Source organism: Rousettus aegyptiacus, unplaced genomic scaffold (assembly GCF_014176215.1).
Source record: "Rousettus aegyptiacus isolate mRouAeg1 unplaced genomic scaffold, mRouAeg1.p scaffold_m13_p_5, whole genome shotgun sequence".
NCBI classification, from domain to species: Eukaryota; Metazoa; Chordata; class Mammalia; order Chiroptera; family Pteropodidae; genus Rousettus; species Rousettus aegyptiacus.
In genome coordinates, this window is record NW_023416308.1 from 9,638,845 (window position 1) to 9,663,209 (window position 24,365).

Sequence of the window (24,365 nt, forward strand, 5' to 3'; positions counted from 1 at the left end):
GACAGAGATGCAAAGATCTTAACAAGCAAAGGCCCAGCCACCTCGACATCCCAGGTTCACATGACTGGGAGAGTACAGGCCTGGGGCTGGGATGTATTTTAGAAAAGTAAGGACCGGCCAGGCCATTCACTCGATGCAGCTTGGAACCAGAGCCCTGACTTCATGTGGGTCCCTATACTGCCCTCTCCACTGTGTGAAAGCTGTCACACCATTGCAGCCACACTGTGCGTGGGTGGGCACAGCTGGCTTCAGTGTCCATCGAGGACACTGAGATTCGGGGTTTAATCGAAATCCTGGAGCTAACATGTGGTGGTGCTGCCCCTTCCGCCAAGACCAGAACCCAGGACGCTCTGCTTCCGCGTCTTTGTTTTGCATCAGAGGATCCCCGCGTCCTGCTCAACCCGAGCTGTGCGTCCGTTGCTTACCCTCAGGGAACCCCGGAGAAGCGACAACACTTGGCGCCTGTTACAGATGGAAAACGTGGGTCTCCCCAGATTCATGTGTCGAAACCTAACCCGCAACGTGATGGCATGAGGAGGTGGGAAAGTTGGGAGGTGATTAGGTCATGACGGTGGAACCCCTGGGGGAGCTCCCTTGCCTCTTCCATCACGTGAGATGTCAGTGATAAGACAGCTGTCTATCAGCCAAGCAACGGGCTCTCACCAGACACCGAATCTGCTCGTGCCTTGATCTCAGACTTCCCATCCTCCAGAACCACGAGAAATAAATGTCTGCTGTTCATAAGCCACCCAGCCCACGGTCTTTTGTTACGGCAGCTCGAACGGACTAGGATGGAGTCTGATCTCTAAGAAGTGGACACGTAATCACAGTCACCTCTCAGAGTGGCCATGAGCTTTTAATAACGTGCTCATTATAGTGGCTGCCACACAGCAGGCCTCAATAACTGTGCACTTTTATCATCACGATTACTCATCTCTGAGGGTCAAGGAACTTCCATTCCCTGTACACCCCCGCCACCACCCGATTTGGCATCCTTTTTCCAACTCGGCTGAAGTATTAGTATTTTTCCAAATGCGGTATCTTCTTTCTACCGTCTTCCCTTCACCTCTATTGTCATCTCCAACAAGAACACACTTTTTCCATCCCTCGGCTTTTCAAAAATTTTGTATTCTTCAGGAAGTAGCCCATCTCACTTCTCCATGAGTTCTTATGGCTACAATTCACACACCTCTCTTTCAACCCTTCCCACTTGGCACAATGATTGCCGAGTCCCTTGCATGTCAGGTGGTTGGACAAGTGCATGAATGGATACGTGAATTATTAACAAAGCCATTTCTGAACATTTCGATTGGAGACACAGGTCTCGAGCAGCTACGACTGGCAAAGAACCTTCAAAGTTGACACACATGCCATCCTATTGGGCCAACAAAAAAAAAGCATCTCCATCAAAATCAGAAGCTAAATGTCATGGCTCTCAGATGCAATTTCATAAATTATTTCAACTAGGCAACCCAGAAGCATTAGACTATGGATTTTATTGGTTCTCCGTATTACATATCAACACTCTTTTTGGCAGCCTGAAAATGACATTTCTCTTCCCAGCCAGTATCACTTCTTTTCCCACTTAACGAACATTAAAAAATACACACACACACACACACACACACGCATACACACACACACACAGAATATACATCTATATCTATATCTATATATCTTTATCTATATATATATATTTTTTTCTGACTTGTAGATTTCCGGTCGTGCTCTCTAACCCTGTCTGGAGCATGTGTGTGAGGGTCTGCTCACTTCAGAAATTCAGAAATACCAACCCTTTGGTGTCCGTGAAGCTTCAAAACCAACACAGGACATGAGAGAATGGAGCCTGGTCTCGGGTGAGGGTGGGGGAGGGGTGTTTCCAGGACAAAAGTGGAGAGAAACGGACCTTGGGTTTTCTCCTGCAAGTGCGGAAGCTGGACAGAGGCCCAGACAAAAACTCAGGCTCGGGCACGTCCCAGTTGAGTCACCCCGGGGCATCATTTAACCTCTCTGGGCCTCCGCGTCCTTCTCTGCAAAATGAGGGTGCTGATACCATCCTCGCGAGGAAGCAAAGAAATGCCCAAATGTGAGCCCTGGCGCCACCACTATGTGCTGCTTTATCTCCCGGAGCCTCAGGTTTTTTTTTTTATCCATAAACTGGCTTTCATCAACCTGCCTCACTGTTCTGACAATTAAATAACCCATCTAAAGTGCTCACTGTTGTGCTTGGCTTACGAAGAGTGCAGAGAAAACACGGCTATTCACTCAGGATAACAACAATAAAAACATGCTCATCTTCTCCCTCTCTTTAAATAACCACCGAAGGCGTGAATTAATATAACAGACTGGGTGACTGTGGCCTGGGACCCAGGCTGGGTTCTAGGCTCTGGGGTTACACAGTTCAGTGCAAAAGTCCAGGGCGTCCTGGAACTCCCAGGCCAGTGGAGGAGGCCAATGTGTAAGCACCCACATGCAACTCAGGCCGGGCATGTGAGGATGGGGACAGGGGAGGGAGGGAGCCTGCTGCCTGGGGGAAGGGCCAGCAGAGACGCAGAGAAGGCAAAGGGAAAGGCATAAGCCCAGCACTCATTTAGACCTCATCCCAATATCGCCAGCTTAGAGGCTCGAGGAGGACCTCCCGCTGCTGTCGGGAGGCGAGGAGCACTTTCGGATGAACCCCAATGCCTCTGGGTGGTCTTCTCATTTCACGGCTCTCCACACAGTGGGAGAATGATCTTTGTGACTCAAAAAGGAATCACGTCACCCCCCCCCCCAATCCATCACCCCAATAAAAATCCTTCGAGACTTTTCCATGGAAGAAATGATAAAACCCACTCCCATGTGACCTGGCCCCCGACTATCCTCACTCTGGCTTTTAATATGACTTTTGTCTCTTGTGCCCGGCAGGAAGTGAGCCTGAGGTTGCTGGCAGGGGCAACGAGGCACTTATTCCTCTTTGGGCACGTCCGGGGCCCGTGCAGAGGGGTTTACGGTCCTTGCGTAGGAAATCACCTGAGTGATATGGAAGTGATACTCAGGGCCCAAATCCAGAGGGAAACTGCCAGATTTCACACCTGGGCAATGTGTGGGGATTTGGGGAAGGGGCACCTCTTCTGAAGGAGGTCAGGCCACTCTGTCTTCAGACAGACAGACAGACAAAGTGGGCAAACTCTCGGCCAGGGCTGAGTTCCCAAGTCACGTTCATAACATTCAAGGAGTTACTATGGTGCCAGGTAGTTCCAGGTAACAGAGAGGGAAACGAAGCTTCTGCCCTCGGGCAGCTCACACTTTATAGAGGGAGAAAGACCAAACAAATTAGGACTACACTAACGACGACAACAGCTATGCTTAGATGTGCCCTGCGGTATTCTACGCACCGGTCTATTTTATATCATTTAATCCTCGGTGACAGCCCAATGAGATGGGGTCTGTGCTGTCCTCATTACGCAGGTGAGGAAAGCAGGGGCACACAGAGGGTAAGTCGCTTGCCCAAGGACGCACAGCTAAGTGGCAGAGAGAAGCTTCAGGTCTATTACGAGCCTCCATGAAAACGAAGTGGCTAAAGTAATCACCGCTTTTCACTAGCACTCCTGAAGGGCGCGGTGCTAAGCCCATTGCCAGCATCGTCCCCCTCCAGCCCCCATATAACCCTGTGACGTAGGTATTCTATTATCCCCATTTTACACGGGAGAAAACTGAGGCTCAGGGAAGAGAAGGGACTTGCTCTCAGGCACTAAGTCAGGGAGTCCAGCCTGGGACCCAGGTCCAGATTCTCTTCAGAAGAAAGGTGTGAAGATGGTCTCTTGCTTCAACAGAACCTAAAAGCTCTCAGGCACGTGTCTGACCACCGGGACCACCAGGGCCATTATTCGCCTCCCTCAATTCCCAGGGCAGAGGCTCAAGAGCCTTGCTGCTGGCCTCAAATCACAGCCTCCCCGTCTCTTCGCTGGAGGCCTCGGAAAGTCCCTTACCAGGGCCCTTCATGTGTAACATGGAAGTAAATCACATCTAGTTCAAGATAGTAGCTGTAAGATGACTCTAAACCATTTAAGAAAGGGTTTAAATGGGGACTTGGCACCTAGTTAGTACTCAGTAAGAATTAACTATCGTTATGATTAATGCTCCTACTCTTCTAGTAAGAAGCGTTCCTAGCACAACAGCTTCCACTGCTCTTTGCAAACTGAATTTTGTCCCAGAGAACCGCAGAATCCACTTGCCCCTGAGGTACCTAACAAATAACAACAGCGATATTAGCTATTAATTGCTGAGTGCAACCTGTGTTAGCTATCAAAGAAATATACTTTACCTGTGTTATCACGCTTAGTCTTCTCAATAACCCTGGTAACTAAGACATATTCTCCCCTTTTTAGAGAATGAATGTAGCTGCCGGGAAGTTACGGAGGCAAGGTGCACCAGAGGCTGTAAGATGCCAGAGTCCCTGTCACGATGCTCTTTCTGATTCTAAAAGGGGAAGGAGAAGTTTGACGTGGCTCATTCCGGGAATTGTACAGCAGTTCCTAAATGCGGTTCCCAGAAAGAATTACCTAGAGAGCTTAAACAAAATGACACACGGGCCCCGCCTCAGATCCATTGAGTCAGGATGTTTTAGGGGTGGAGGGTAGAGTCCAGGCACCACTCATGATTAAAAAGCTCTTCAGGTAATCCTAATGTTAAGAACTGCTGGAAAAGCTGAAACCGCTTGTCCTGACTCGATAAAGGAAAAATACATCTCATTTCCATTGAAATTCATCTCAAAAAGTATTAATCTCCCTCACACCTGTTTTGAATTTTTTTTTGTTTACGTTTTCATTTTACTACTTGAAACAACTCTGTAGGATAAGTGTGTCCATTCTACAGATGAGGAAGCCGAGGACCACAGAGCCCAAAAAACTTGCCTCGGGCCATCTGGCACCAAGATGGAAAACCAAGTCTCCCAAGTTCAAGTCCAAAAGGCACTCCTCAAACAAAAGTAACCAGAGATTTAAAGAAATCTTAAGACATTTAAAGGAAACCAGGGCTATTAATCTCTCACAAGGTAAGGAGTTCAAGGGACCTAGTTTTGACACTTGACCCCAAAAGATATTCTTGCTAGGGTTGACCAATGGCTTTTACTGTGATACTGAAATTGTCAAATTTGGACTGGATGGGACAGGAAAGGGAGTGAGATGTGTTTCTTAGAAAGGGAGCGTTTTAAGATAAAGTGAAGGTTTTTGGAGTTGTGAGGCGGAAACCACTGAGGCCGGTGGGTGTCTGTCACCGGCAGCTCCGTCAGCCCGCAGACAGCGAAAATGCTGAGGATCTTACTCTGGTTGGTTTTCTTGAGTGAGTTAAACCTACCCGCCCCCTCTTCATCTTGTTTGAACTACTGATTTGCTTAGCAAACACTTTCTCTATAAATAATGAAAAAGTAAACTCCGGCTTGCCAGCTCATAAATTATTATGAGCTGAGAGTTAACGGGGTGGAAAGTAAGCAGTGACCATCCCTGCCTTTTGGTGAGCGGTCCCCACCACTCTGCCAACCTCTGGAAAGTGTGCTTAGCCACTTCACAGCCTACTAAATTGGCACCTTCGCCCCCAACCCCCACTGCCCGAGACTACTTACCCTTTGATTACCCTCTCCTCCTCCATTTATTACCAGGGTCTCAGTTTCCATGCTCGTCCGCATTGAATTCCATAAAAATTAGAACAAAGAAAAGGAAACAGGAAGGGACAGATGATTCTGATTCTTTGAGCCTTGCTGCCTAGTTTCTCATTTGGGTCATCTGTTTTCATATCTGGGAATGTGACCTACATTTCATTTCCATAGATGTGTGGTCGGCTCCAATTCCCATCTATCGATGCTTCCACAGACATATTTGTTGTGGGTTCTAATCCAGCGGACCGAGAATGATGCTGAGCACAGGCTCCTCAATCTACCCTGCCTTCTTGCCCTGCTTCAAGGAGTCGACTTTAATTATGACCCTACCTGTCTCTACCACGTCCCAGAAGGAAAAGCCCCAAATACTCATTCCTAGCAACCAGCAGTACCCAACAGAGAGCAGGCTCTCCACGTCTATTTGCTGAATGGCTAGATGGCTAGATTAATGATGAGTGAGGGTTAGGTTCATGAATGGGTAAGTGGAAGGGCGGGAGGATGAACTGGTGAATGGACAGATGAGTAGTTGAGTAGGTGAATGTTGAATAGACGGATGGATGGGAAAACACACATGTGGGTGGACGGATGGATGGGTAGGTGAATAGGTGTGTGGGTGGATGTTGGATGAATGGATGGATGGGGGGATGGATGGATAGATGAAGTGGCGAGTGGAGGGCACTGGGCAGGTAGATAGATCTGTGGCGGGGGATGAAGATCTAAGATAGACAAATGAAATGATGGGAAGATGGATGAATAGATGGATGGATGGATGGATGGATAGATGGGTGGTCACTGACTCCTAAAGGTTCAGCTCACCCAGTCCTAGACAAGATGGTGAATGACCCAGCTAAGGATGAAATATGTTATAATCATTTTGCCAACAAGAAAACTGAGAGCTGGGAAGGTCAAAGGCTTGTCTAAGGTCACATAGCAATAGAAGAACTTGAATTCTTGGCTCCTTCCTCCTTCCCTGCCCTTTCCTTGTCTGACGGAGGTCCATGCCTCTTGATGTCATGTAAACGGCACCTGCTTTTCATCTCTAACTCTAAGCCCCAGGGGCATGTCAACACCAAGGCTGAAAGCAGGGGGGAAGAAGGAGAGCTAAAAAGCAAGAGGGAGGCAAGAGAGAGCAGAGCTGCCGCAAAAGGAAAGGCTGCATGGGCGGCTGGGAGAGTGTTTATTAGCAGTACAGAATAATAATGCACTGGGCTGTTGCGCAGCGTCTCCAGTTATTAGAAACTGTCAAAAGCAGCCCTTGTTGCTGGGAGAGTGATCAGACCCAATTCACTGTGATGCTCTGACAGTCCTCAGTGGTCTACCAACTCTTCCAAACAAGCCTGCTGAGAATCTTTTATCTGCACCTCCAAGTCCCAAAGGACCGTGCTAATAACCACCTGGAAGGGACTGGCCTCGGCTGGGAATTTCTGAAGATGGTTGTGACCCCTTCCTTGCCTTTGAAGAAGTTGATCTGTTCCCTGCTTGGTGCTCCTCTGGGTCTTTGAACACCTGGAAGAAAGGGAATCCTCTTTTGAAGAGGACTCGGAGACGAATCTTTTGATTAAAAGCAAGAGCAACTTCTCAGCCAGGAAACTCTCTGTGCTTGTCAAAGGAGAAGACGACAAGACTGGTGGGGAGAAGGAACCCTGCTTCTCATTAGTCACTCACAGCGTGAGGGTGGTCACAGCCCCAGAGACCACCGAAGGGCTCGAGCCCCAAGAAGCGGAGACTGATCCTGGGTCCCCTCGGTCGCAGTCCCGCCTTTAAACTTGGGTCACTGCCACCTGCCAATTCAACCAGAACATTCTCTTCGCCATCAGAGTCCTTACATAGACAGCAGCAGACATCAGTGCAAGTCTCAGCTCCACCATTACGGAAGTACAAGCCTCACTGGATAGATGGGAAAAGTCAGAGTGCTTAGAACAACCGGACACGAAGCCCACGCTTCATAAACTATTACTCCTATTATTACATGATTTTTCGATGATCCCACATTACTCTAACCCTGGTCATTTTATGAAGTTTTCAGTTTTTCCATTTCGTCTTCTCTTCCTGGGCACCCGGGCACCTCTACACTGCTACCCCCATTTTCCAGATGAGAGCATTGAAGCTCAGAGAGGCGAAGGGATTTGTCCAAGGTCATTCGGCTAGCAAACGACAAGGCGGCACCATTCATCCAAGACTCCCGACTCCAAATCCAAGGTTCCTGATCTTGCAGCACAGGACAAATGTCACATGTACGTCACTCCCATTGGGTACCCATGGTGCAGGGCGAGTCATAACAGCAGCTGCTACAACAGTAAATGCCAATACGTTCACAGCACTTGGTCTGAGCCAGGATCTAGTCTCAGTGCCTTACACGAATGAACTCAGTCCTTACAACAATCCCATTTATGACCCCCCCTTGTACGGATGCAGAAACTGAGACTTGGAAAAATGCTTAATGACTGTCAATACAAAAGAAAAACTCCTGTTGGCAAATCTGCACCAACACTTAACTATCATAAGCAGACAACTGGTAAACCAAACATCTCCCCGGCTCAGGCTCACATCAGCTGCACGTCTTTAGACAAGCCCCCCCCATGTCCCTAAGTCCCAGGTTCCTCCATGTACAATGAGGACAATTAAATGAAGCGATATCTATAAAATCCTTAGCAAAGAACCCAACATGTAGTAGATGCTCAACAAATGTTCCACTTAACAAATATTCAAGGCTATCTCACGACAAAGCCCTCTTTCATATTAAAAGTGATTCAACTCAGTGACCAACGTCCTTTCCTTATTTTTACAGGACAGTGATGGCTGATTATCAACGACTGGTTTTGAAAACAGTCCTGCATAGTGTCCAGAAAGAATGTCTACTGTTTCCAGCCTCAGTGACTCCCCACAGCCATTCTGACGAATTTCAGCTCTTTTTCCACTGGGAACTGTTTCTGGGAATAATCTTTCAACTATACCTCAGACCCCTCTGATGACCCTCACCGGCATCATCCTTTCTGTTTGAAGAGCAAAGAGTTCCATTGCCACCTGAACCTTAGCCCTATCCTGGAAATGCACATGATAGATACTTGGGTTCACAGGTGGGGTTGTGAAATGTCACTAGGCAGGTAAATAAGGAAGTCGCCAATAGGTATAAAGCACAGGCCACAGATGCACAAACTGTGAAGGGTGAAAGAGCTCCAAGGGACACTTTTCCAGTTGCGTCTTGCCTGTCCTTTCAACGCTAGCCTCTGAAACTGCTGACTACACCCCCTTTCTGAAACACTGTCTGCCCGGCTTCCACGACAATGGTCTCTCCTGGTTTTCCTCTGAAGCTGCGAGCCTCGGTTATCAGTCTTCTTTGAAGGAACACTTTGTCTTCTTCACACATTGGTTTTGTTTTTTGGGTTTTTTTTGGCTCCAGGGCCACTGGTTCTCAACCTGGGGCTCCCATACCTGCAGCATCACCCACGTAGGCATTAAAAATGCAATTTCTCAGGTCACCATCCAAGAGCTACCGAATCGGAAACTCTGGGGGTGGGTGGAAGGCGGTAATCCGTGGTTTGCACAAGTCCTCTAGGGGATCCTGATGCATGGTCAAGTTTGAGAAGCTCTGCCCCAGCCCATCTCCCCGGGCCTGTGATTCCTAAAATCTCACGGCACAGATGGCTCCCAGTTTGATATCCCTAATCTAGAAGTCATCTCTGAACAAGGAGGTCTCCCAATGCCCACTTAACATCGCCTGTTGGAAGACTCGGCGGCACGTCTTACACTCCACATGCCAACCCAACTCTTCATTTTGCTCCCTGAACCGGATGGAGTTCCTCGCTCTTTTTCTCAGTGTGTGTTAACCAGCACGTAAGCCGCCTGGTCACTCCTCCATTCCCCCGCCCCCCATCATACCCAATCCTCCCCTCCTCTCTTTCCTCCCTCCTGGGAGGCCAAATATTAACAGAACAATACAGCCCACGGGTAGGTAGGGGTGACTTCTGGGCTCTCAGACACCCAGCGAATAGAAAAGGTAAATGCAAGATGCAGTTTCTCTTTAAAGCAAACCTCTGCTTGGTTTCTGCCGTCCACCAGTGTGCCAGGTCCCGTGCTCGGGTCTAAGGACACTGACAGTCTCGCTCTGTCTGTCCTCCCCACCTCTCTCGTTCCCCTTTGTTCCTAAAACAAACTCTTATTTCGCATTCAAAGATATATGCTCCCAATGCATATATTAATGTACCCATTGATTTTCCTGTTGCCAGTCATTACCAAGATTTATTAATCCCCACGGCTCGCCATTGATTGAGGAAAGCAGTATCCCCAGCGGTCAATCAATCCTGATAGACTCTATGACAAAGAGTCAATATTTATTTATTATTTGATTTATGGGCTTAATTATCTTAAACACGATCAGGCAGGGACAAGGCAGAAGTTGAGCAGTGTCCAGGCAACTGGTATCGGGTTGGGAATACATTAAACCCAACCCCGGGGCCGGTAAGCTCCTGGAGCAGTGAACGCACACTGATTCTACGGTACTCGCTCCCTGCCCACTCACGGGCCCTGGAGTCTGCTGCAAAGAGAGAGGGAGAGAAAGGGGTAAATGCCAGGGTTTCGACGGGCACATACTGTCAGCTCAACATGTCACAAGCCGGGCAAGTTTGGTGGTTCAGACGATGAAACTGACCGGAAGGCAGGTCCGTCTCGACAGTGCAGGGCTCTAAGGTGACGGACTGAGGACGGGAGAGAGGACAGAGGGATGGACTGGCGCACGCTTCGGTCTGCATCAGACAGTCTGAGGTTCAAATCCTGCCCCTTCTTAGCTTTCTGACCTTAGGCACAGTGCTTGCTTGACTGGTGCCTACTTCAGAGGGTTGTTAAAATGATTCAAAATGCAGAAAAATAAGTATTTCCATCCGGGTTAATCAGATTGCAAGGAGCCAGCTTTCACCGACAGCTTCATCTCTCTCCGCGAAGCCACCCACGCGTTCCTGAACCTTTGTCTAACCACCGCCTGCCAGCAATGCCCAGGAAACCGTCCCTCTGGTTGCTGGGACACATGTTAGGGACCTGATGTTGCCCACACCTGCCTTCAAGACATGGGAGTGCAGCTGGCTCTCTTTAGCTTCGGTAAAATAGTGAACACGGTTGCAAAACGTCTTCCTTCCCAAAGGAGGACCAGCTCGCTGCGGCTTTGCCCTTCGGGAGCCCGGCCACGTATCTTTTAGAATCTAGGGCATTCGAACCTGCATTTGTTCCCACCAAAGTCTGATCAGGGCCACCACTAAGTGTCCACACCATTCTTGAAGGAGGCGAATGCGGTAACTAACCATCCCAATGTAAGCTCCTCTAAGAAAAGGGATGGTCCCCACAGTGGTCTTTCTAAAACACAAACCAGACTGTACCGCTCCTCTGGTTAAAGGGCTCGGTGGACCCCACTCGCCTTCAGGAGAAAAGTTCACAATCCTTAGCTTGGCTCACAAGGTCCTTTCGGATCACCTCCAGCTTCTCAGCTCCTGCTGTTCGCCAGCTCACGACTCCCCCACCAACCCCAAGTCTTCGTCCCTCACACCTCTAGCCCTTTGCAAATGCCATTCCCCCTGTGAGGAATGCCAATGCTTCCTTGTCTACACGGCCAATTCCTTGGTTAGACGAGGGGCCGGCTCTGGGTCCCCCACAGCCCCGACTACGATCCTACTGCAGAGATTACGGCACCGTTTCGAGAAGCATCCAGTCCCTGGTCTGTCTCCGCGCTCCCCGGGGGCAGAGGTCATGCCTTCCTCTTGCCATTCCCAGCGCCACACCGAAGGACCTGACACGTGATGAGTATCTGGGGCAAATACCCGAAACCACTCGGCCCCTTTACTGTAGTAATACAACGCGCGTCGCATAATTGGCGCCTTTTTCTTATTATTCATCACCACGAATTCTCCCACATCCTGCAGCCATTCCTCAGCCAGTTTATGCTATATTTCACTCAGGTCCCACTCACTTCTCAGCGATTCTAAGTAAATAGCACCTTTCCTTGTTGGCTGCGAGATGCGCCTAGAGGAACAGGCTGTGATAACGCATGTGAATGTATTTTTGGAAACCGTTATCCACTTATTCCACAAGTATGTAAGGAGGACCTAGGAGAGGCTGGGGACACAGAAGTGAGTTCGTAGCTGAGGTTCTGCTACGAGGAGGGGATGTAGGGAACAGAGACAAGAAGCAAACAAACGAATCGAGGAACAGAAGAATTGTTTTATGGTGAGAAGTACCCCAATGAGAATCAAACACAGCGATGTAACGGGAAGGACCGCTGGGTGGTGAGACCCAACGTGGATTGGCTTCGTGACTCCTGGTTGCCTCTACTGCCCTGCATGCTTCTTCACAGTCCCCTGTGCAGGGTGACAGTTCCCCTACTGGGCCACCCAATGCTAGAGGTGCTCCAGGCTTCATCCTCAGGTGACCCCCCCTCTCTTCCCCAGATAACCTCAGCTCCCACTGAAGCCCTCACAGCTTCAATCACCACTTCTACGCAGATGACTCACACTTGGTTATTTCCAGCCCCAACCTTTCATCTGAGCTTGAGACCAGTATATCCAGCTCCCTACTCAACATTTCCTCCTGGATGGCTCGAACCTTAAAGAGGTTAAGTGACTCGGCAAAGGTCCAAGCCAGGAGCTGGGACACAAGTCTGAGTAGTCAAACCACAGCCATCACCTCCTATAATTTGATATTCTAATAAACACAAAACACCTGCTGTTTGTAGTGCCAAAGACACCTAAGAGAAAATAGCCTCCTTCTTGCTGCCATCATGATTGTTGTTGTTGGAATAGCATCATTATTACTATAGCAACTGGGAGATACAAGGTATCAAGCACCTCCGATGATAAGAAGCATATTGCTACAGACTTTCTATGTGAGATATTTAATTCTTATCCCAACCTTGCAAGAGAAATAAACGTCATCCCTATTTTACAGATGAAGAAACTCAAATCAGTCTTTAGGAGTGAAGAAATGTGTAGTAGACTCAAATAATAATAATAATAAAGGGACGCATTCATATACATAATGTTTAGTGAGAACAGGGAGTTGTACAATGGGGTTGCAGGATGAGTCCACCCTCAACGGGGACAATGTGTAACTGCATCTATTTCGCACCCATAAATGTGTGACGAAGAAGTGCTAGCTGTTCTCCAAAACCCACATTATTTTGTTCCTGGGAATACCGTGAGTTATTCCTCAGCCTCCCTTGTGGTTAAGTGTGGTCAAGTGGACTGTGTCCATCCATAACACGGGAGTGGAGTGATGGGTGCCCCTTCTAACGCACTTCATGGGAACCTCCCACAAGCTCCTCCACGCTCTTTCCTCTTTCCCCAGCTAGAGGCAGAGGACTCTGAGCTCTAAGGATGTTCCCAAAATATGGCATTGCTCTCGGATCCCTCTACATATGAAGAAAAGCCACCAACCACCCAGAAACATCCATCTTGGACTAGAACGTCATAGAAATGGATTTCTAATGTGTGAAGCCACTTAATGGTTTAAGGCTTATTTGTTACAGCAGCTACTGTCACCCTGACAGATACACACAGCAGGTTTGCATATACGGTATGCTTTCCCTTAACGCTGCTGATAGGATCTTTGACTTTGAGCATCACGATGTTTACTGAAACCAATTTCACCATAGGCTAATTGCTATAAACGAGAGCTGAGTTCCCAGGCCATGTCATCAACACTACAGCGAAATGACCTCGAACGAAACGTTATTTCAGGACCTGCTGTACACCGAGAAGACTTCCAGAAGTGCGCACACCGAACGGCGAATGCGATTCTGTCTGGCTAGAGACGTCACGGGCGAATTTTATTTTCTTCTTTTTCGCTGACGTGCATTTCTAATGACAAGTGAGTTATCGTTCGTGTCGTATGACACAGAACTCATTTGTGAACGGCCGACACATGTCACACATGCTGATCTGGAGTCCTTGAGAGTCGTCAAGTAAAGCGGCAGCCAGGGGCAAAGTCCTCACCCATGCAAGTCCTCCTGCTGGCCAGCTGATCACCTGCCAACGGGCCTCTGCAATGTACATGAGATGATGCTAATAATAATAATGATAATGATGAGGTACATTTATAGCGCTTTCTTCACAAAAGTCCCAGGCGCTTTACATTCCAGCACAATTAAAGGCAGCCACAGACAAAAAAACCTTTTCAGCTGTGCTTTAGAAAGGGAAAGCAATTCAGCTTTTTGAACATAAAAGGAAGCCGATTCCATTAGATGACGGTGTTGGGGGGGGGGGGAGTGGGATCTTCATGTGCTCAGGCCCCACAACGACTCTTGTATGTTATATTTAGCACAATTAAACCATCCTGAAGGGAAAGTAATCAGACAGCCCACAAGTACAGAGTTACAGGAAAAGCGAGTGGAGATCTCGTTCGGGCATCAAGCTACTGTCTTAGCCAAAGGCAGGGTCCTCCTCCGTTTGTCTGCCGGTCAAATATAGCCACTTGGCATTATTTTATTTGAAAGCTTGAAAAATGGGGACCGTTTTGGAATTGGAAGTAAATAATCTATGAAACAGCTCCTGGTATCTACCAGATTTAAAACACCGTGCAGATGAGGGCCTCGGGGATTTCTCGACTCCTCCGTCCCTGGGAGATGAGTTGGGGCTGGATGTCTCATGGCGCACATGGGCAATATGGTCCATCTTGCACGACTGCAAAATTGTATGTGGACCCAGGCTTCCGGTGAAGGGAATGAGGACACTCGCCAAGTGAGAAATTTTAAAAAGTCTTCTTAGGACGGTGGGGAAATCCTGTCCTTCCTTCTCTCTCCTAAGGTGCACGGCCCAGCCCTCCCGCTAAGAACGAGACGTTACATAACATCGAAAGTCCCTCTCCCTCCTTCTCACCCCTGGGAAAGCATCTCAGTGAAGTTCACTGCATTCCCAAATGCAGAGAAGCCATTCGGACGTGTTTTCTGAGGCCACACACAGGTGGAAAGGCTGCGCTGACAGCCAGGACTCCCCAGGGTCCCATTTCTTTGGCTGTGTCCTTCGGTGCTGGGCCCGGCTGCGGCCGTCACTGCTCTTAAGTTTCGACACACTGAACCAACTAGCTGAGTGCGAGGGGAGGCAGCATCCAGACCATCAGGGCACTTCCAGAGTGGGGTGAGCAGCTCCTGCTTAAACTCTTTCGCTGGCTTCCCACTGCATTAGGATATTCTCCGTGCCTTGACCTGTACTTTGGAGGCCCTGCAGCCCCTTCCCTACCACCCTTCATCAACCCCGTGCTTTCTTTGGGTCCTCGTGTGCCCATCTCGTTTCCACCCCAGGGCCTTTGCACCAGCTGTACCCCTGCCCGGACTGCCTTTCCTCTGCCTCTTTGCATGGCTGGCTCCTCCTCATTAGGGCTCAGATCGAATGTCGCCTCCTCTAAGACACCTCTTCTGAGCCCCTCCCCAGGTAGTCCTCCTGCCCTTTCGTTGCTCTGACACCTCCCCCCCACCCCGTTTGTAGCTTTCACAGCACTTAACGCAATGCTTTAATTATCCGACTTAATTGCCTGCTTAATTTGTTCATTGGCTGTCTCTTCTGATGGAATGTCAAGCCCTGTATAAACCAGAGGAACCATGTTCTGAGTGCCTAACATGCAGCCTGGCACTCGGCCAGGGTTCGATAAATGTTTGTGAAAAGCACGGTGGTGAACTCGCGTTAGCACTGAAGCTAAGAGGTGACGCCCAGGCCCTGCTGGGTCGCACATTGGGACATTACAGACCCTTGCTCACTTTGGACTCAGTTGCTCACTGAGAGGCAGAAGCGCTCAGCGAGGGGACCAGGAGGCTGCTGAGGTGTGTAGGATGCTCCCGGCAGCAGACAAGCAGGAAGTAGGCACAAGCTTCTTTAAAGCAGTGGGCTTGTGCTTGAGCATCCCTCAGAATCTCCCAGAGGGCTTCTTAAAACACAGAGCTAGGCCCCACCCCCCGGAGCTTCTGATTGGGTGGGGAGGGACCAATAATTTGCATTCTAGCCAAGTTCCCAGGTGATGCTAGACAGGGGTCTACACTACAAAGCACGGATTTAAATAATTTGGGGATTCTAGCAAAATAGTTGGGGGTGGGGAAGGGGTGAGGTGAGGGCTTCTGGGCTTTGGAAACTGAGTGTGTGAGTTGATAATATTAATGAAATGAGCCTTTTGCCCAGGAAAGCGAGAGTGAGAAAGCACGTGTTTTTGAGAAGACCGTGGGAGAGAGGAGAGAATCAGTGTGTAATTTAGAGGTGTGTGTGTGTGTGTGTGTGTGTGTGTGTGTGCGCGCGCGCGTGTGTGCGCGCACTGGCCCCATAGCAATTCACAGGGCATTTCAGAAGTACATAAACAGCAGAGAATCAAAGCTCCAAAATGAAACTCAGTTTAATAAGCCGGTGGTTCTCGAACTGTGGCATACTGAATCCTCTGGGAATTAACAAAAAAAGACGGAGAGAAGCCTTGGCTTGTAGGAACGGGATGGCGACTAGGCCTTACTTTGTTACTAAGGCCCCCAGGGGACCCTGCCGTGACCAAAGGCTGAGAACTCCCACGCTACGCTATTGCTCACGAGTCCATTCCCCTTGACCTGGCTGAGGCAGCTGTGGCAAAGAAGGAACAGGCTGGATGAATGTTCAGAGGTACACTGGCTCAAATCCAGATTCTGCGAGTTATTTGGCCTGGGCAAGGGCTCCCTCTGCCTCTCTGACCTCAGTTTTCCCATCCGTAGAGTGGGCACCGTGATTTCGCAGGGGAACATGCCTGTGTCTGGCCTGAATGAAGCAAAGCGCTTGCCGAAGGCGGGTGGCATCTGCTGCTGTTTTGGTTTATTTTGGGGGCTCTGTAGTTATCAACATTAATTAAATGCCTCTCGACCAGGAAATGGTTTCAGCAACGAGCATTAGCTGTGCCTCTTCGGCGTCAAGAAAAAAAAAGCCACGTGATAGAACCACAGTCTCTGCCCAGCCCAGAGCTCTCTGTCTCCCTTTCCAGAGGGAGGGCTGGAGCAGAAACTAAGAAGGGCATTGGAACATTGTCGCAAACTGTTTTGGGAAGAGTGAGGCAGCTTCTCCCTCTCCCTTTCCCCCAAATTTAAAAAAGAATCTAGCTGACTTTTATTATCTATTTTCCAAGGATAGACACAACTAAAGGGAGACTATGAAAACTCACGGAAAATGTGTAACTGCAACTGTTTTGGAGAAAGACAGAATAATCCCCTAGAAAAGGTTCAAAGATTTTTAAAGAAGGGAATGGATGAATAGAAGGGTAATTGTGTCACAATGGGTGGAAATTTGAAGCAGAAAATGATGGGAGAAGGCTCAAAAGTAGCAAGGGAACCGAAGCCGTTATCTTTGTCTGCTCACGAAACTGAAGTCAGACGGAAAGTCACGAAACGGGAAGCTTGTCAAACCTCCATCGCCAGGAGGAGCGGGGAGCAAATCGTGGTGTATTCATGCCATGAACTGCTACTCAGCAACAGAGAGAAATGACTGCTGATACATACACAACGCTGCATGAATCGCAACGTGACGCCGCGCGAAGAAAGCCAGACACAAAGAATGCGTGCAGTATGATTTCATTTACATCAAGTTAAAAGACCGGGCAAAAATAACCGATGGGGAAACGATTTAGAACGGTGCGTATGAGGGGGTACGGACTGGCTGGAAGGAGGCACACGGGGACTCTCTGGGGTTACCTCGGGAATAGTAACATGGATATAACGTGAAGAGGAAAAAAAAAAAACAAAAAACTCCCTTTGGGTCCGGACCCTTTCTTTTGGAAGTTTGCCAGTGTTTGCCCTCAAAAGCTCCGGGGTCCGGGCCCTGCTGTGACTCTCCGATGGCCGCCTGAGCTCTCACAAGGCTTTTGGGTTCTACGACAGAGTCTCAGAGGGTCTCCCTGCTGCCTCATAGAGTCACATGGGGAGGAGGATGTATACTGAGGTCTGGGCCCCATCTAGGCTAATTAAGTTAGAGACTGTAGGGTAATGGTTTTCAACTGGGGTGACTCTGCCCTCAGCGGACACCTGGTAAAAACCGTCTGAAGACGTTGTTGGTTAACACGACTAGGGACTTGGTACTACTGGAATCTAGGGGGTAAGGAGCAGGGATGCTGCTAAACATCCTACAATGCACAGGACAGCCCCCTATAAATGAATGACCCGGCCCCCAATGTCACAGTGCTGAGGTTGAGAGACTGCTGTAGGTGTCATGCTATTTTAATATTCCCCCCGCCCCACCCAGGCTCGGGAGTCTCTCCTCTTCCCAAATTGGCCCCTGCCAGCGCCTTTACCCTCATCGCCGACCCTTGTGCCCTCACCCACCACGTTCTGTCACCAGAGTCTTATTTTTGGTCCTTGCTGTTCGTTCGTACCCCTGGGCTTGTGCATTTGCTGACCCCTCCGTCATGTGTGCCCAGCCCCACATCCGCGCAGCAGGCGCCTGGCATCCAGGTCCCTACCCAAATGTCACTTCAGAGAGGCCGCCTGGGTCCTCTCCTCACACACACCTACTTTAGTACCGGTGCCTCCCCCACCAGAATGACGGCACTCTGAGAACGGGGTCCATGTCTCCTAGCGACCAGCAAAGTGCCTGGAACGTAATAAGTGTGTACTAAATAGCCGAATGGAAGAATGAATGAATAAATGAATGAATGAGTATTGAAAGAGGACGGGATTTTTCGAGCTGTTGCAGACGAGGTGTACTGATGGATACCTGTGCTCTTGGACTCGCCTTACTTTCCCCTCCTGGTCTCGGCTTCCACATCCACGACATGGCTGCACAGGTTCAGTGGGGTCAGGATGCCCCTAACGAGGCCCTCTCAGAGACACCGGTTTCCGAATTTTGCTTCGTCTTTGTCTCCATGGCACCAAACTAAGGTAGCTTGGCCCGTGCTCTTTTCACCAGATAAATAACGAATTATCTCCCGCTGAGATCCTAATTATTTTGTAATTCTGCCTGGTCTATTTTCCTCGGAAAACTTCCCTGTTTCCACTTCCTTTGGCACTGGCTGGGCACAGCTGGCATTGATGCTGGGCACTCCCTGGTGCTATTATTCCCTGGGGCATGATTCCCGAAGGTGAGTTGAATGGGAATGGCCAGGGGAGCTTGGCAAAAAGGCTTCGCCTACAAAGAGACTTGACTCATTGGGCCTAGGGCCATGTGGTAGGCTGGAAACGCCCCCCAAAGAGATCCAAACCCTAATTCCTGCAAACTGTGAATGTTACCTTCCATTGCAAAAGGGCCTTTGTAGATGTGATCGATCGAGCATCTTGAAACGGGGAGCCGACCCTGCGTTACCTGGTTGCGTCCTAAATGCAATCACAAGTATCTTTATAAAAGGGAGAAGGTATCTTACAAAGAAGAAGAGTTTACTGCAGAAGAAGGCCATGTGGCAAGGGAAACGAGATGCTAAACTGATGGCTTTGAGATGGGAAAAAAGGCCACAAGCAAAGGAATGCAAGGAATGCAGCTCTAGAAGCTGGAAAAGGCAACAGATGGTCCTCTCCAGCCTGCAGAAAGGAACACAGCTCTGACCTGGTTTCAGCCCCGTGAGATCCACTCTAGCTTCTGGCCCCCAAAACTCTAAGAGAATAATAAATACACGTCATTTTAAACCACCAAGTTTGTGTTAACTTGTTATATGACAGCTTTAGAAAACTAACAGAGGTAGCACCCAGGAATCTGCATTTTTAGTGACCTTTGAGCGTTGGCCGGCTCTGACGCAGCAGATCCACGTGGACCATAGTTTAGGAAGCGCTACTCCAGAGATGTTTCGGTCTGCTTCCAAAGCACAGCCATTCTAAGAGAACTGAAGTATTTTTTTACAGTTGGAAGGACCCTGCAACAAACATCTTGCTTCTACTTGCTCATTTTACAGATGGGAAAACTGAGGCCAAGGAAACTGCAGCAAAGTAGAAGTGATGAGACATGCTTTCATTCAACTGTCCCTACTGGGTTTCGAATTCCATTTGGAGTTTCTAAAATGAGCTATTATGCAGGCTGTCAATAGCTTTGCTATCTCATAATGACCCAATCGTGAAACGATTTAGCAATCCTGCTAATTGCATTTGGGGATACAGCAGTTGGGTAACTAGTTGGTGATTACTCATTCCCCAAGAGCCGTACATATTGCAATACAAGGAGGCTAATCTTAGAAATACTTGTTAACTTCGATGATAATTACTAAGTAATTGGCTAGAACATGCCATTGTGAATTCACCCGGAATATGCCAGGTAATTATCTGGTCTTATGTTCCCTGTAAAATAAAAATCCGGGGTTCGAAAATTGCTCCAGTTGGTTGGCTACCATCCAACCATTGGCCTCTGCCAGCCAACTGTGTGAATGCAAGTGATTAATCAAATTACTCAAATATTTGGTTTCAAAATGAACGTTCAGATAAGAAACCTGGGTAACCAACAAGTGGATGATGTGAAATGGGAGAGAGGGGTACACGTAGTCCCCTCAAGATAAATATATAATGAAACAATACCGTGGAATGAACGCCACTTCTTGGGGGCTCATCTGGCTTCTTCACGCAAAATACTAAACACTTCAGAGACCAATTACAGGCCCCCAAGCTAAAGAGCCTTTATCACGGTGCCAGGAAAAGGCTTTGCTATTTGTGAAATCTGCAGGCAGTTATGGTGCTTGGGGAGGGGGCTCGGAACTTTACACATAATAGAAAAGGGCCACCAACACAGCTGGCTTGCGGGATGAGTGACACATTTTCATAATGACCGCACATTTTTCAAGGATGGCTGCTAACCGAATCCAGCCACTTCCTATTAGCCAGCACTTGGGGAAGGGGTGAGAGAGGCCTGGGTTAACAGGGTTCCACTGATAACACTGAACAAGTCAGAGGGCAGGAGGCAGAAAGTTCTTAGAAAGGCCAGGCAAAGAAAAAGAGATGATATAGTTCAAATTTCTGATTTAGGGATATTAAAAAAAAAAAAGGGTTAGCAGGCCCGAAGGTGAGGAGCTGGCCAGAGAGAAAGTTGAGGGGAAGAGACTAAAGAGCACTGGGTGGAAGGCCAGTGGCGAGGAAAAGACCACCTTCTGACCAGATTCATGCGCCCCATGTAAAGGGCTTCTGACTGCCTGCTAATGAAGATGGTACCTACTGGATAAGATGGGGAGCACGAAAAGAAGCTAGAGCTTAGTGACGGTTGATTGTAAAAATGGCCACGGAATGTTCCTTTCCTTTCACCCATGCCCTTGCAACATGACATTGAAAATCCTCTCATCCAGAGGAAGAGTCTGTTTCTCCATGCCTTGAATGGAGGTTAATCACGTGACTTGCGTTGGCCAATGGGCGTTAGCCAATGCAACACAAACAGATAGGAAAGGCACTTGTCCATTAGGGTTTGATCTCGTGCTGCACTTGGAACACTGAGACCACCATGGGAAGGAGCCCGCGCTAACCTGTTGGGGGATGAGAGGCCATGAGGAGGAGAACTGAGGCAACCAAGAATGATCAGCCCCGCTTCGGACCTGTCAGCTGACCACAGACACATCCAAGAGCCCAGCTACCGAGCCTGGCTCAGTGCAGAACTGTCCACAGAATAGAGAGAAACTACAAAGTATTGGGGTAGTTTGTTACTCAGCAAAAGCTCACCGATACACTCACGTAATCAGAACGGATCAGCCCTTGAATTACCTGGATGGATTATTTGAGAGCTACTTCTGTTGTAGAGTTGAGAACAGATGATAACACACCTTCTACCAATTGCTGAAGTCTTATAAATGGACTCAGAGAGGCTTTGTAGCACAAGGGAGATCAAAGACACACTGGCTCTTCACTGAGCCCGCAGCTCCTGCTACGGCACCTGCCAAGATGTGAGGCTTGTGTATTTGGGATCTTATTGCTTGAGTTGAGTATGGGAAGGAGAGGGCTTCTAAATGACCCTTGGTATCATGAGCCATACTCAGAATGCCACTGTGGTGGCCAGTCCTAATGTGATAAGGGAGCAAACGCCAGAGTTTAAAAACACACCAAAGGATTGTTCCACAACTGTTCCACCAACACCAACGCTATCTGTTCCCAACACCCCACATCGCTGGGCAAGGTGAGGGAGCAAGTCCAAGAAAGTTCCTATCCCCAGACATTTTCTTAACGTCCATTCTCTACTCACTATCCTTTCTGTGCAGCTATAGACCACAGACCCCGGACATTCAAAACAACAATGGTGATGCCCTGCAAACAAGCTCTGCTGCCTTAATGAAAAACAGAACAACAGTCATCAGATTCTTCATCTAGGGGTTGGCAAACTAGGGTCTATGGGCCAAATCCAGTCCATTTCCCGGTTTTGCAAATCAAGTCTTACTGGCACACAGTCACGTACCTCATTTACATCTTGTCTGTGGCTGTGTTCACACCACAGTTGAACAGTTGCTACGGCAACTGTGTGGCCCGCAAAGCTGAAAATATTTACTCCTGGGACCTTTACAGACAAAGTTTGCAGACCCCTGATGTAGTCTACTCCACTCATTTTACATATGGAGAATGTGTGTCTCAGAGACGTGGTTTCGCAAATACTTGAAGCGTAGCGGGACCCAGAACCAATTTTCTGGCTCCCCACGTAGTGTTCTCTCCATGGCACTGCTCTGCCAAAGAGTTTTAGCCTTAAGAGTATGTTCTGGAGTCGCAAATCCTAAAACCACACAAACCGTGAGTGGTCGAGCTAGGGACGCTCTATTCACTAGAGTGTTGTGTTTCTCAACTCTGCTGGAAGCAGAGCTTTGGGGATCCACACACGGGACTGACCTGGTGATGATGGCCAGGTGGGGCGGGCTCATGCAGGCGCCCATGAACAGCACCACGTTCTCATGCCGCGTCTGCCTGTAGGCCATCACCTCCCGCTTGAAGGCCTTGAGCTGTTCCTCGTTATCCCTCTCGATGTCGATCAGCCGGATGGCCACCTCCCCGTGCCAGCGGCCGTGGTACACCTGCCCGAAGCGGCCCTTTCCGATGAGCTCGCCGATCTCCAGCTGCTCAAAGGGGATGTCCCACTCCTGCAGGAAGATGCTGGTCTGACTGGCCTTGCGTGGAAAGCTCCGGGCCGAGAGGAGGGAAAGGTTCATTTCCTCGAAGTCGTCCTCTGACTCCTCGGCCTCATCGTGGCCCTCTTCATTCTGTAGCCGGAAAGGGGACAGAGGTCAGAGCTGGTCCTGCACTGGCCCACCTTCCCACGAGGTCCTCCTGGGTCCCCGTTGTGCATGTGAGGGTCTGGACACGTTTCCGGGTGCACCTTTAGCTTGGTGTGTACATGTATCTCCTGATTTGCCTACGTATATCTATTTGTCTAGAATCACATACAACGAAAGATCCGAAAGGGACATCATGATAATTCAACTCCCTTGTGTTAAGGGGGAAACTGAGGCTCAGAGAGGAGAAATGCTACGTGGACCATTCATTCTGGTTTGCTAGGTCTTTCCTGGTTTTGGTACAGGAAGTCCCACACCTCAGGTAGCTCCTCAGGCCAAGTGAGCCGGAATCTGGCCTCAGTAAGTTATGGGTAAGTCCCTTTACTTCTCCGGGCCCTGCTGTCGTCATCACGAAGAGGGGCTAATAAAATCTACCCCTGGGGGTGGCAAGAAGTTTTCAATGAGATAAAGGCCTGTTCTTTGCACAGACCTGACCACCTACAGAAAATGTGGACTAAAATGCCTGTAAACATGCAGATAGATTCCTGGGCCGCACCCAGATCTACGGAATCCGATTATAAGCAGGCCAGGGCCAGGAATCTGCATTTTCATCCTGCACGCCCACAAGAGTCAGGTACCGCTTAGGCGTGACCACCACAATACTTAAAGGCTCAAGCTCTAGGGACCCGCCTTCCCAGCGTGGGGTGGGGGGGGGGGGGCTGGGGCTGGGGGTGCCCTGCCTCTTAAGTTCTTTTACTGGAATGTGGAAGCGGCCGATGCCTGAGCTAGTGGGGACCCCCAGAGGTGTGGGACCTGAATAGCTAGCCGACAGGGTAGCCCCTTGGCTGGTTGCAGGTCTTCGTAACCCCACACCTGAGCGAGCTGTCCCCAGTGGCACACTAAGGAGAACAGACACAGGAAACGCCAGCTTCTCCCAGAACCATTTTTCTCGTACCACCGTCGTGTTGGAAAAAGACATGATTTTTCTCTGGCAACCCTGATTCTATTCTTTTCGAGGGGTCAGGCCTCCACGATACTCATGCTAGACACGGCGTTTATTCCTCCAGAGGCTCTGGCAGGTAGGAAGAAGCCCCAGAACGTTCTCAATCCCCCACCAAACCTAGTGCGTCTGAGGCCCTCGCCTCCTCCCATGCATTCTTAGAAGGCAGTGGGGCACATCCACCTGGGGGCTTATCCAGCCCTGAACTGGTTTTCCAACTAAGAATGCAAATCGCTCGCTAATTTCCGCACAACTAGCTTTTCCATGATACACGGCATATAACGGCCCATTAGGTTCGTTGCCGGGAGGGCCCACCTCTTGTAAGTTGTCCCAGAGTTAGGACATCCATCATTCAGGGCCCCTGCACCTCCCACCTGCTCTGAGCCTTCTGCGTCACCAAAGATATCACTTGGCTTTGTCGCTTTCTATGCAGCCCCTGGACGAAGTTGCTACATCACCCTCCAGTTCTCACCTCTGAGGTTGGCTCCACTTCAATTTGAAGTAATGGATTTCCTTCCAAGCTTTAAAGAGAAAAGTAAATAAATAAATGTGACCCTCGAGTGCAAAGGTGGGTCCCCGTTTTGAGTTTATCCCTGTGTGAAGGGTCTTAAAATGAGA

General features: G+C 49.1%; 1 protein-coding gene across 3 annotated transcripts in view; it reads right to left on the reverse strand.

The window, feature by feature from the left end:
• KSR2 (kinase suppressor of ras 2) overlaps nucleotides 1-24,365 on the reverse strand; it is a 336,358-nt gene that overhangs the window by 32,267 nt on the left and 279,726 nt on the right. For all 3 annotated transcript variants that reach the window (XM_016149513.2, XM_016149511.2, XM_016149512.2), the window contains exons 13-14: nucleotides 24,220-24,268; nucleotides 22,368-22,735 (exon numbers count right to left, since the gene is read on the reverse strand). In XM_016149513.2, coding sequence (XP_016004999.1) covers nucleotides 22,368-22,735; nucleotides 24,220-24,268 — 417 coding nt within the window. The remainder of the gene's footprint in view (nucleotides 1-22,367; nucleotides 22,736-24,219; nucleotides 24,269-24,365) is intronic.